The following is a 13,981-nucleotide window of genomic DNA, read 5'->3' as shown; positions in this document are numbered from 1 at the left end:
TCTTAAAGTAATGATGGACTGTCGTTTCTCTTTACTTTTTTGAGCTGTTCTTGCCATAATATGGACTTGGTCTTTTACCAAGTAGGGCAATCTTCTGTATACCATCCCTACCTTGTCACAACACAACTGATTGGGTCATACGCATTAAAAAGGAAAGAAATTAGGAAGGAAGAAATTCAAATGCATCCATGAAGCTGGTTGATAGAATGTAAATGAGAGAAGGTAAAGCTCTGCCTTATCTCAGCTCACTGGTCACAATAACAACACCCACCCGTAGCACGCGTTCCAGCAGGTATATCTCACTCGTCATCCCCAAAGCCAACACCTCCTTTGGCCGCCTTTCCTTCCAGTTCTCTGCTGCCAGTGACTGGAACGAATTGCAAAAATCGCTGAAGCTGGAGACTTATATTTCCCTCAATAACTTTAAACATCAGCTATCTGAGCAGATAACCGATCGCTGCAGCTGTACATAGTCCATCTGTAAATAGCCCACCCAATCTACCGACCTCATCCCCATATTGTTTTTATTTACTTTTCTGCTCTTTTGCACATCATCATCTGCTTATTTATCACTCCAGTGTTAATCTGCTAAATTGTAATTACTACGCTACTATGGCCTATTTATTGCCTACCTCACGCCATTTGCACACACTGTATATAGACTTTCTTTTGTTCTATTGTGTCATTGACTGTACGCTTGTTTATTCCATGTGTAACTCTGTGTTGTTGTTTGTGTCGCACTGCTTTGCTTTATCTTGGCCAGGTCGCAGTTGTAAATGTGAACTTGTTCTCAACTAGCTTACCTCTTTAAATAAAGGTTGCATATTATTTTTTTTAATTGCCAAGATTGTGCAACGCTGTCATCAAGGCAAAGGGTGGCTACTTTGAAGAATCTCAAATATAAAATATATTTTGATTGAACACTTTTTTGGTTACTACATGATCACATGTGTTATTTCATAGTTGTGATGTCTTCATTATTATTCTGCAATGTAGAAAATAGTCAAAAAAAGAATAACGCTTGAATGAGTAGGTGTGTCCAAACTTTTGACTGGTACTGTATATATTTGCCACTTCGCCACAAATAAAATCTCGGTTGACCAACAGCTTATCCACCAAATAATCGACCAGTCTACTAAACGGGGTCAGCCCTATTGCTAATTTTCCCACTTTAAGAAATGTACCAACAATGACAAATGCAAAGGAATAAACAGACCCAGAATAACTTGTGAGCCCCGTCATCAATGAAACATTCTGCGTCAGCACTGGTAGCTACGACAACCACAACAGATGGCAAATTAATTTTGAAATGACACACACACTCATTTTAAAGCTGTGTTTTTATTTACAAATATATTATTATGATTTTAGTCTGCATATTAGATTGCGCTGCAGCACATGATAGATATACTTACAGCATATCATCCAAGCCAATTTGGATATTGATATGGTTCACAGTCATTTTCTCCTAGAGCCTCATCAGTCACCATCAGGCTGGTGGAACAGGGAAGGTGCAAGCTATTTATTCATGCTAAGTCATCATGACAGCTCTTGATGTGTGGCCTTCCTCAGTTGATTGGTTGATTGATTTGATATACTTTATTTTGGGGTTTGGAAAATACAAACATTTGGACCCAGAGGATAACTCATGAAAGCATTATGCAAAGTTTTATACAAACGTATTCCCAGTGTAGTCCAGATATTTGCATGTCTATATCCCTCTTGCAGAGGCAGAAAGCATTGACAATGCCTCCGTTGTGTAAAGTACTTAAGTAAAAATTGTTGAAAGTACTACTTAATTCGTTTTTTGTGGTATTTGTACTTTACTTTACTATTCATATTTTTGATTCCTTTTACTATTACTTCACTGCATTCCTAAATAAAAGCATGTGGTTTTTACTCCATACATTTTCCCTGATACCCAAAAGTGCTCATTACATGTTTAATGCTTAGTAGGACAGGACAATAGTCTAATTCACACACTTATAAAGAGAACATCCCTGGGCATCCCTACTGCCTCTTACGTGGCGGACTCACTAAACACAAATTATTATTTTGTAAATGATGTCTGAGTGTTGGAGTGTGCCCCTGGCTATCCATTAAAAAAACAACAACAGAAAAATATTGTGCCGTCTGGTTTGCTTAATTAATATAAGGAATTTGAAATTATTTATAATTTTACTTTTGATTCTTAAGTATATTTTAGCAATTACATATACTTTTGATACTTAAGTATATTAAAATCAAACACTTTTGGACTTTTACTCAAGTAGTATTTTAATGGGTGACTTTCACTTTTACTTGACTCATTCTCTGTTAAAAGATCTTTACTTTTACTCCAGTATGACAATTGGGTACTTTTTTCACCACTGCAGTGCCTTTTTGCCGAATGAAGTTCCATAATGTGTTTTGTACCTTTTCTTTCTCAAGGTTACCCTAACATTGTGGCGACGTACGGCCGTGGATACACTGGATTCGCCCCGAGCTACAGCTATCAGTTCCCTGGTAAGTTCTCTGCTCTTCACATGTCTGTCTTACAGCCCTGTTTAGCTCACCTCCCTCCCTCCCTCACACACACACACACACACACACACACACACACACACACACACACACACACACACACACACACACACACACACACACACACACACACACACACACACACACACACACACACACACACACACACACACACACACACACACACACACACACACACAAACAAACAAACAAACACACAGGCACACACCAGATAAGCTGTGGAGTGAGTGATAAGTGTGTTACGTGTCTGGATTTCTGAACCAGCCTGTTGAAAGCTGCAGTATGTGGTGTAAATAGCTTACTCTTTTTAGCCCGTGTATGAACGCCACCATGACCAAACGGCTAAAATGGAGGAGGGATTTTCAAGCCCTCAGCCTCACTCCCAATGTATGCAAATCCATCTGTCGGGAGGCAGAAAAATGGCAGACGTACACACAGTCACACAGAGTCAGATTGGAAGTATTTTTATATCCAGCCCTATGTGCATCAAAAACTAAAATTAGTTAAAAGCGTTGACTTGGAGCCGGGTGGGTCCCGGTTGATGAGCCCAAATGGAGCACATGTTGTGTGAAGGTGAGCAGCTGTACCTGCAGCCTGCAGCGGGAGGCAGAGCAGGGTTGCGGGTGGGGGCCTCTGGCCAGGGAGATGTGGCGCTGTGATACAGCACGCCTCAGGCAGGCATCCTGTTGATTTCATGCTTTATTTAAGCACTTTACACAGAGTCTGTTTGCCGTGCCAGACATCAGTCCCGCCACTGATAAGGCAGAATGGGAAATGTCTGACAGCAGCTCAGATCTATGTAATAGGTTTTTGAAATAGGGACAGGGGTGGACAGGGGTGGGGGGACACAGGTGTTACCACCCTGGGGTCAGACATAATCATTTGTCAGAGGTGCCTGGGCTGAGAGCTGTAGGAGGACAGGAGGACTGGGAGGGAGAAATAGTAGGAGGACAGAGGAAGGCCAGGAAACAAAAGATTATTCATCTCTTCTTTGTAGAAGGGTCCTACCAGCATGAAAGATGTTCCGACATGAGAAGGGCCCGATGGAAATCTGCAGGGATGATTTCCTACTATTCAATACCTTTATATCTGTCTGCATATAGAACCAATACAACTCTATGAATGGTAGAGGTAATGTTTGGCTTTATTTGCATTAGTTTCATTTGCTTTTATATTCCAAATCTCTTCTCTGGGACATTTTATTGGGGGATTTGACCTTTTACCACATAATACAGAATCTTCTGGCCCTAGACGTGACATGATGAAGCACATACTGTATGTTGTTTATGACACACTTAGGGCCTATAGATGTTTTAATGCAGGAGGTTGGCCGTGTTAAACTTTATTTAAAGAGCATCATAAAGCTGTGTAGTTGTTCAGCTGTTAAAACGGCCACCAGTCTCCAGGCCTTTGACAGTGTAATTGGAACTTTTGAAGTATAAATCAAACTCCATGTTAAATGCTCTATCCCCAGGCCAAGTATTGATCATGTTGCCTTCCCATCCGCACGGAGACGTGGACGGCAGTTTATGTTCAAATAAACGGGCCCACGCTGGAGAATTTCATGCTGTACACTGTAAATGCATTGAAATAGATGAATAAATGCTTGAATAAATAAATAAATAAAGGGGTGTTGTCTGTGGATGGAGCGATGGATGGAGGGATGAGGGGAGGGATAATGAGAGTGGGGTGAATTGTCAGGCGCTAGAGAAGCCAGTGATGTGACTAAGCCCTGAGAAGGGGATTGAAATATCAGCAGCCGGTGATTATTCCCCCTCATACATACACCGCCTGATGTCAATGCGCGCACCTGGGGTAAACCCGACTATCCCTTCATTATACACACACAGCACCGTAACCAGAGGGGCAATTTCACCTTCTTACATCCCCCCTACCACGTCCCCCTCCCTGTCTCCCACCAACGGCTATCTCCGCCCTATATGCCAGCCCCGACTCTCTTCTCCCTCCTGCCTGCCACATGACCCCTGCCTCCCTCCCTGTCCCCCCTCCAAAACCCCTGCCTTCCTCTGTTTTCTCTGTCTCCTCCCAAACTCCCTGTCTCTCCCTTCCCTCTAAACCACCCCTATTTAGAGGACTACTACACTTCCACTAGGCCTCCTGCCAGTGTCATTATTGTAGACTGGATAGGTATGAAAGCACAGGCCCATGGGGAAACCTGTCTCCTGGTGTCTGTGGGGCTGGGGTAGAAACCATGGCCCCCACCCAGCCAGCCTCAGATATGATGATACACTGATGTTACAGTGCAGGTCTCTGGTCGGTAGATTGACTCAGTGGAGGTATGGGATATGTAGGGATGGATAGATGAAGAGATGGGGAGATGAAGAGGTGGGAAGATAAGGAGATGGGGATATGAAGAGATGGGGACATGAAGATATGGGGAGATGGGGACATGAATAGATGGGGAGATGAAGAGATGGGGAGATGAAGATATGGGGAGATGAAGAGGTGGGGAGATGAAGAGATGGGGACAAGAAGAGATGGGGACATGAATAGATGGGGAGATGAAGAGATGGGGAGATGAAGAGATGGGGAGATGAAGAGATGGGGAGATGTATAGATGTATAGATGGGGAGATGAAGAGATGGGGAGATGAAGAGATTGGGACATGAAAAGATGAAGACATGAAGAGATGGGGACATGAAGAGATGAGAGATGGGGAGATGGGGACATGAAGAGATGGGGAGATGGTGACAGGAAGAGATGAGACATGTAGAGATGAAGAGATGGGGACATGAAGACATGGGGACATGAAGAGATGGGGAGATGGGGACATAAGGAGATGGGGACATGAAGAGATGGGGAGATGGTGACAGGAAGAGATGAGACATGAATAGATGGGGACATGAAGAGATGAGAGATGGGGAGATGAGGTGATGGGGAGATTGGGACATGAAGAGATGGGGACATGTAGAGATGAAGAGATGGGGACATGAAGACATGGGGACATGAAGAGATGGGGAGATGGGGACATAAGGAGATGGGGACATGAAGAGATGGGGAGATGTATAGATGGGGAGATGAAGAGATTGGGACATGAAGAGATGGGGAGATGAAGCGATGGGGAGATTGGGACATGAAGAGATGAAGAGATGGGGAGATGGTGACAAGAAGAGATGGGACATGAATAGATGGGGACATGAAGAGATGTAGAGATGAAGAGATGGGATGGTGACAAGAAGAGATGGGACATGAAGAGATGGTGAGATGGTGACAAGAAGAGATGGGACATGAATAGATGGGGAGATTAATAGATGTAGAGATGAAGAGATGAGGACATGAAGAGATGGGGAGATGAAGAGATGGGGACATGTAGAGATGAAGAGATGGGAACATGAAGAGATGGGGACATGAAGAGATGGGGAGATGAAGAGATGGGAACATGAAGATATTAAGAGATGGGGACATGAAGAGATGGGGAGATGAAGAGATGAAGAGATGGGTACATGAAGAGATGGGGCGATGAAGAGATGGGGAGATGGGGACATGAAGAGATGGGGAGATGAAGAGATGAAGAGATGGGGAAATGAAGAGATGGGGCGATGAAGAGATGGGGAGATGAAGAGATGGGGCGATGAAGAGATGGGGAGATGAAGAGATGGGGACATGAAGAGATGGGGAGATGAAGAGGTGGGGAGATGAAATGGTGATATGAAGAGATGGGGACATAAGGAGATGAGGAGATGAAGACATGGAGAGATGAAGAGATGGGGAGATGAAGAGATGGGGACATGAAGACATGAGGAGATGGGGACATGAAGAGATGGGGACATTAAGAGATGGGGAGATGAAGAGATAGGGAGATTGGGACATGAAGAGATGGGAAGATGAAGAGACGGGGACATGTAGAGATGAAGTGATGAGGACATGTAGAGATGGGGAGATTAAGAGATTAAGAGAAGGGAGATGAAGAGATGAAGTGATGAGGACATGTAGAGACGGGGAGATTAAGAGATTAAGAGAAGGGAGATGAAGAGATGGGGACATGAAGAGATGGGGAGATGTGGACTTGAAGAGATGGGGAGATTAAGAGATGGGGAGATTAAGAGATGGGGAGATTTAGAGATGGGAGATGAAGAGATGGGGACATGAAGAGATGGGGAGATGAAGAGATGGTGAGATGAAGAGATGGGCAGACGAAGAGATGGGGAAATGGGGACATGAAGAGATGGGGACTTGAAGAGATGGTGAGATGAAGAGATGGGCAGATGAAGAGATGGGGAGATGAAGAGATGGGGAGATGAAGAGATGGGGAGATGAAGAGATGGGGAGATATAGAGATGGGGAGATGTAGAGATGGGGAGATATAGAGATGGGGAGATGAAGAGATGGGGAGATGTAGAGATGGGGAGATATAGAGATGGGGAGATGAAGAGATGGGGAGATATAGAGATGGGGAGATATAGAGATGGGGAGATATAGAGATGGGGAGATGAAGAGATGGGGAGATGTAGAGATGGGGAGATGTAGAGATGGGTAGATGGGGGTGGCTGGTAGAAGAGCAGGTGCAATGTTTCCTTCCTCCTTCTGATCAGACAGCAGGAAGAGGGCGCTGCGGCAGTGAGAGGTGAAGCGTCAGGCAGGGTGATGGTAGAAAGTTAACTTTTCACTCCTAGCTAATCCCCCCTGGCTTTTCCTGTAAAACGATCCTCTACTCCTGCCTCCCCGCTACCACCACACAGCGTATTCTTCTTCCAGGCAGCCCGTCTCTCATAGTCCATGACCTTGATGTAGAACATGCAAGGTGAAAACACATTTTCTCGGTCCTTGTAGCTTCCAGGGATTTGCAGTAATCTCGGTTGCTTGGGAGGTTAAAAATGGATTTTGGCCAGGGGAGTGGAGCTCATTTTGTTTTGAAGCACCCACTGTAAGACAGAGAGGAATGGGATAGAGTGGAGCTTGGAGAGTGTTGCGTATGGCTGCATATAGGCCACTGGTACTCATTTGCCTAATATCTATGTTGTCTTTGGATACATGAGTGGTTTTATGGTGTCATTAGTATTGCGCAAGTCAGTATTTGACTGGATGGACTGGCTTGGTGCAGGTGGCTTTGTGCTTTAGGCTGGTATTGACGTCTATTGTGATTGTGAAGTTTTATTTTAGGCACTGTGATAAAATTTATGTATGATCAGTAATTAAATTAGATCGGTTTGCTGGCATAGGTGTCACGCCCTGACCTTAGAGAGCCTTTTTATGTCTCTATTTGGTTTGGTCAGGGTGTGATTTGGGTGGGCATTCTATGTTTTTGTTTTCTATGATTTTGTATTTCTATGTTTTGGCCGGGTATGGTTCTCAATCAGAGACAGCTGTCTATCGTTGTCTCTGATTGGGAACCATACTTAGGTATCTCTTTTCCCTCCTTTCAGTGTGGGAAGTTAACTTTGTTTGTGGCACATAGCCCTTAAGCTTCACTGTCGTTTTTGTATTGTTTATTGTTTTGTTGGTGTCATTTTCTTAATAAAAGGAAAATGTACGCTCACCACGCTGCGCTTTGGTCTAGTTCTTTCGACGGCCGTGACAATAGGGGACCTACTGTAATGTAAGGAGCTAATTCTTCACTTATAGTACATCTGTTGGTGGACAGATTATCTGGTTCTTTCACACACATCTACAATATCACTGAAGTGGTGTGTGTGGAGCAGTTTTGTGGCAGAGTAATTTTTTTACAGTGTATTTCCTGGCCTTATCAACACATCCTGCTGTTTTCACATATATCAGCCGTGCCAGCTCTGTTCGGTGGCAGATAAGAGTACTGGAGACCACAGTATGCTACTGTACCGTCCGTCCCCTGCGTATTCTCCATCCCACGTCCCCCTCTCTCCCTCCACCACCTCTACCAACACAGCCAGTCACTCAGCAGCCCAGAGCACTCCCTCATTTCTATGGGACAGAAACAGGCGTTTGAAAATCAGGAGTGAGCATCTCTCGCTGTGTTACTATAAACTTGCTCCAATCCAGCAGGGAATACAGATCACCAGAAACCCTCCTGAAACCCTCAATAAAGACATGGGCTAGACTGGAGAGACAGAGGACCAATCTTGACCAAGGGTCAAGGGGTCAGGTGTGAGAGTCTTCCCCACCCTAGCTGCCATGGCGTCACCTCCTCCAACCTGACCCGCATCATCAAAGGTGATGCGAGAGGAAATAACATCCGCCTCGTCTTCCTCTCTTTCTCTGTTTTATTCGGGCACGCCGAAGCGCTGCGATGTCATTATGGAGATAAGCCATCTGGAAGAAGTGTTTAGGAATGCAAAGCTGGCAACAGTTATTGTGTTCTCCTGCATAGATGTCTCCCCCATTTCAGAGATGAAGATTCTTCCGACTCTCATTTCAGCGATGGCTGCTGTTTGAATCCCTGGTGTGTATTGATGTGGACGTAGACATATACACACACACACATGCTTAAAGATGCTGTGAAAATAGACCAGTCGCCTTCACCCCTTCTTCATGCAAACATAGGCACACAACACACACACAAAGTACCTCGGTCACACACACCACATACACAAACACACATTTAAGTTATATATCAAACATAGCCATGCATAATGTATGTACAATCAAATCCCCCCCCCCACACACACACACACACGCACACACTCCACACATCCTGACCCTAGGCCAGTGTTCTCATTAAAAGGAGGCGCTGCGGGGACTTGACATCCTGACGTGTGATGTGGAAAGAGATGGAGGGGGTTAAATGCACATCCATTCTAATGGTACTGATGGGTAGACACCTCGCCATAGCCATCTACTCAGCCGTCCGTTCCAGCCAGCTATTTACAGCATTTGGATTACTTAGTGTAGATTGTGTGTGGGGGGGACTCTCTGTGTGGGTATGGGGATGAGATGAGAGGGGTTATGCACTCTGATCCAGGGGAATAAAGAGAGAGAGAGAAAGATTGGGGGTCTGAAAAGAGGGGGGGTCTGCCTGTTAGCAGACTGCCTGACACCACACTGATTCACAGATTGTCTCTAATTGAAAAGGCTGCTCATTAACCCAATGGACGTGTGGAGGCAGTGGCATTCCACGAGTCACAGGCCTTAAAATAGGGCATGACGAGCGGCATCATCTGCACACTCACACAGCACTTCTCTCCGGCCATGGTTCTGTCATCGCTAACTCTGGTGAAACTGCAGGTCTGACGTCAGTCTGCAGTGCGGTGTCACAACCTATGTATCTCTGTGAAGCCCTGCAGGCTGGTCCCAAATCAGCTCCACTACTCTGTGTAGTTATATGTAGACCAAGAGCAGGCCCTGCAGCCTGGTCCCAGATCAGCTCCACTGCTCTAACTGTGTCCCTCCTTTCTCTGTAAACACATGCTGCAGTCAGAACCCAGTGCAGTGTGCTGTTGGCTGTCCTAGCAGGGCTCTGCAGGCTGTGTGTCTATGCGGAGCCACACAGGGTCTAATGGATAAGGGATCTTCAGGCCAGTGTGTGTGTGGGTGGGTTGGGATGGGAGCCACAGCGTCTCTGTACCTGGCTAATGCTCAGTGACATGCAGGCCGTATGGATGGCCCAGCCCTGAGCTGGTGGGAAAAATGAAGCCCCAAAGTCTTAATCCTCAGTGTGAGCTGTAGACAGATCAGCAGTGCAGCCAGAAAACAGCAGCCCACTGTGGAGCCTGACGACCCAGCGTCTGCTGTGGTTAAGATGAGCTGCTGTGACAGAGGCAGACAGAGGAGACAGTGTTGCTGTCAGCCCAGTGTCCTATATTGTAGGGGTTCTCAAAGTGGGGTCCAGGTACTGCAGGGGGTACGCGACCAGATCTCAATATACACTGAGTATACAAAATATTATGCTCTGTCCATGAGATAGACTGACTAGGTGATTCCAGGTGAAACCTATTGGTCACTTATTAATTCCACTTCAATCAGTGTAGCTGGAGGCAGGTTAGAGAAGGATTTTTAAGCCTTGAGACCAATGTTCCCTCTAAGCTGCATGCAGGACTGCCTCGCAGAAGGAAATATCAGTGCGTGCAGAGAAGCACGAGATTGAACTTTCTAGAGTTTTCCCTGTACTCTACACAGATCGGTGCACCATAACCAATCAGAGCTGCAGTAGGCCTATATGCAAATAGACCATTGTCATGTATGGATCTGTGCCATTCACTTTGAACTGGACTGTTTTTACAGCATGAGTGGTCGTGAGTAGATACACTTATTTTGAGATCAAAGCGAGAGCTGCATGTAGTGTGCACATTTGTACATGTGTTCTTATCCTTTGCTAGTTAGTGAGGTATTAGCCCAGATAATTTGTAGTCAGCAATGGGGTAGTGATTGTTTCCTACAAGAGCACAAAAACGTGTGCATTTCTAGACATCTTTGAAAAGCGAGTCAGGTAAAGAGCTATTTTTTGTTTTAAAAGGGCAGTGATGTATTTTGAAACAGGTTTGAATAAGCTAAGTAGCCAATAGGCAGAGGGTAGCATAACTTGTCTGATTCTCTGGAATAATGGTGTGGGAATAATGATGCATTTTATTTTGTAAAGGGGTTTCTTGCATCAAACAACACAACAACATTTCCAGTCACCTCCCTGTCTGAAGGACAAGTGTATAAACAGGTTCATGTCAAGCCCTGCATGTTTTTTCAAAATTCTCATGGAATGTAGACCTACATTGAACACTTATCATTGTCTGCTACTGTAGGCTGAATGATAGAACAGCTATTCCCAAATGTTATGGAATGCATTTTCGCCATTGTTTTTTATGGTAGGCCTACAATATGATCAAATAGCCACACTAGCCTACTTGACCACTGTTAAAAGTAACTTAAAGCGGGTACAGCCTCAGTGTTCACAGTAAACTCGCTCCAAAAGTTGCACAGAATTTTCACAATGCTCAAGTTTGCGCTCAGCAGACCTGAAATTTCCTCAGTGATTAAAACATTTTGAGGGGAACATTGCTTGACACAATTGAGACTTGGATTGTGTATGTGTGCCATTCAGATGGTGAATAGGCAAGACAAAATATTTAAGTGCCTTTGAATGGTATATGGTAGGTGCCAGGCGCACCAGTTTGTGTCAAGAACTGCAACGCTGCTGGGTTTTTCATGCTCAACAGTTTCCCGTGTGTATCAAGAATGATCAACCACCCCAAAGGACATCCAGACAACTTGACACAACTGTAGGAAGCATTGGAGTCAACATGGGCCAGCATCCTTGTGGAACACTTTTGACACCTTGTAGAGTTCATGCCTCGATGAATTGAGGCTTTTCTGAGGGCAAAAGGGGTCTGCAACTCAATATTAGGAAGGTGTTCTTAATGTTTTGTACAATCAATGTGTATATATACAGTATACACTATATAAAGTATGACACATGCTCATCGAACATCTCATTCCAAAGTCATATGCGTTAATATGGAGTTAGTCCCCCCTTTGCTGCTATAACATCCTCCATTCTTCCTGAAAGGCTTTCTACTCTTCTGGGCCATATATATATATATATATATATATATATATATATATATATATATATATATATATATATACAGTACCAGTCAAAAGTTTGGACTGATTCAAAAGTTTTTCTTTATTTTTACTATTTTCTACATTGCAGAATAATAGTGAAGACATCAAAACTATGAAATAACACATATGGAATCATGTAGTAACCAAAAAAGTGTTAAACAAATCTAAAAATATCTTATATTTGAGATTCTTCAAAGTAGCCACCCTTTGCCTTGATGACAGCTTTGCACACTCTTGGCATTCTCTCAACCAGCTTCATGAGGAATGCTTTTCCAACAGTCTTGAAGGAGTTCCCACATATGCTGGGCACATGTTTGCTGCTTTTCCTTCACTCTGCGGTCCAACTCATCCCAAACCATCTCAATTGGGTTGAGGTCGGGTGATTGTGGAGGCCAGGTCATCTGATTCAGCACTCCATCACTCTCCTTCTTGGTCAAATAGCCCTTACACAGCCTGGAGGTCTGTTGAATAAACAATGATAGTCCCACTGAGCACAAACCAGATGGGATGGTGTATCGCTGCAGAATGCTGTGGTAGCCATGCTGGTTAAGTGTGCCTTGAATTCTAAATAAATCAAAGACAGAGTCACCAGCAAAGCAGCCCACACCATCACACCTCATGTGCTTCATGTTGGGAACCACACATGTGGAGATCATCCGTTCACCTACTCTGCGTCTCACAAAGACACAGCAATTGGAACCAAAAATCTCAAATTTGGACTAATCAGACCGAAGGACAGATTCCCACCGGTCTAATGTCCTTTGCTCATGTTTCTTGGGCCAAGCAAGTCTCTTCTTCTTATTGGTGTCCTTTAGTAGTGGTTTCTTTGCAGAACATTGACCATGAAGGCTTGATTCATGCTGTCTCCTCTGAACAGTTGATGTTGAGATGTGTGTCTTACTTGAACTCTGTGAAGCATTTATTTGGGCTGCAATCTGAGGTGCAGTTAACTTTAAGGAACCTTCACCTCTGCAGCAGAGGTAACTCTGAGTCTTCCTTCCCTGTGGTGGTCCTCATGAGAGCCAGTTTCATCATAGCGCTTGATGGTTTTTGCGACTGCACTTGAAGAAACGTTCAAAGTTCTTGACATTTTCCGGATTGACTGACGTTCATCTCTTAAAGTAATGATGGCTGTCATTTCTCTTTGCTTATTTGAGCTGTTCTTGCGATAATATGGACTTGGTCTTTTACCAAATAGGGCTATCTTCTGTATACCACCCTTATCTTGTCACAACACAACTGATTGGCTCATATACATTAAGAAATTCCACAAATGAACTTTTAACAAGGCACACCTGTTAATTTAAATGCATTCCAGGTGACTACCCCATGAAGCTGGTTGAGATAATGCCAAGAGTGTGCAAAGCTGTCATCAAGGCAAAGGGTGGCTACTTTGAAGCCAAATTTTAGCTAAGGGATATAACCCTGGGCAACATGGGCCTGGGAGGCTCACAAGGATATTGGTATCCACAGTACTCCAACAATTATCCATTGTTCAGCTCCAATACTTCTTGTATTCACAAAATAGTATATATTTTTTAACATAAATACAATGTAATTTAAAGTAACTATCCATTGAAAATCTCACTTTTAAAGGTTCATATTATGTTAACTCATACCCAAGTAATGTTGTTGACTTGTCATATACTCGTATTTGTGGCCAAAGCATGAATAAAGAATCAAAACTAAAAACTAAAACGTGTATCCTTAACAGACCGTTTAAAAAATGCTTGTAACTTGCATGAAGATTTCTAATGACCAGTATATTCCCACACCATTCTGTTCTTGGAGTAAGCCCACACAATTCCAACACAGAAAAGCTGCTTTTTAACCTTCTTAATTACCATTTTTTGGTAATTCATTACCATTGTAATGAATTATTTGTCATATTTTGTAGAAATCTGGAAACACTGGACAGTTACTTTAAGCTTTAAAACTGCAAGTTTTT

The 13,981-nt window shown here is 43.9% G+C and overlaps 1 protein-coding gene across 10 annotated transcripts in view; it reads left to right on the top strand.

Moving 5' to 3' along the window:
- The window catches only part of LOC129868639 (RNA-binding protein Musashi homolog 2-like), a 338,972-nt gene that overhangs the window by 285,791 nt on the left and 39,200 nt on the right, over positions 1-13,981 (top strand). For all 10 annotated transcript variants that reach the window (XM_055942797.1, XM_055942800.1, XM_055942795.1 and 7 more), the window contains exon 10: positions 2,431-2,505. In XM_055942797.1, the coding sequence (XP_055798772.1) occupies positions 2,431-2,505 (75 nt within the window). The remainder of the gene's footprint in view (positions 1-2,430; positions 2,506-13,981) is intronic.

Source organism: Salvelinus fontinalis, chromosome 13 (assembly GCF_029448725.1).
Source record: "Salvelinus fontinalis isolate EN_2023a chromosome 13, ASM2944872v1, whole genome shotgun sequence".
NCBI lineage: Eukaryota > Metazoa > Chordata > Actinopteri > Salmoniformes > Salmonidae > Salvelinus > Salvelinus fontinalis.
The sequence above is the reverse complement of the archived record's forward strand: the minus strand, read 5'-3'. Positions and strand labels throughout refer to the sequence as shown.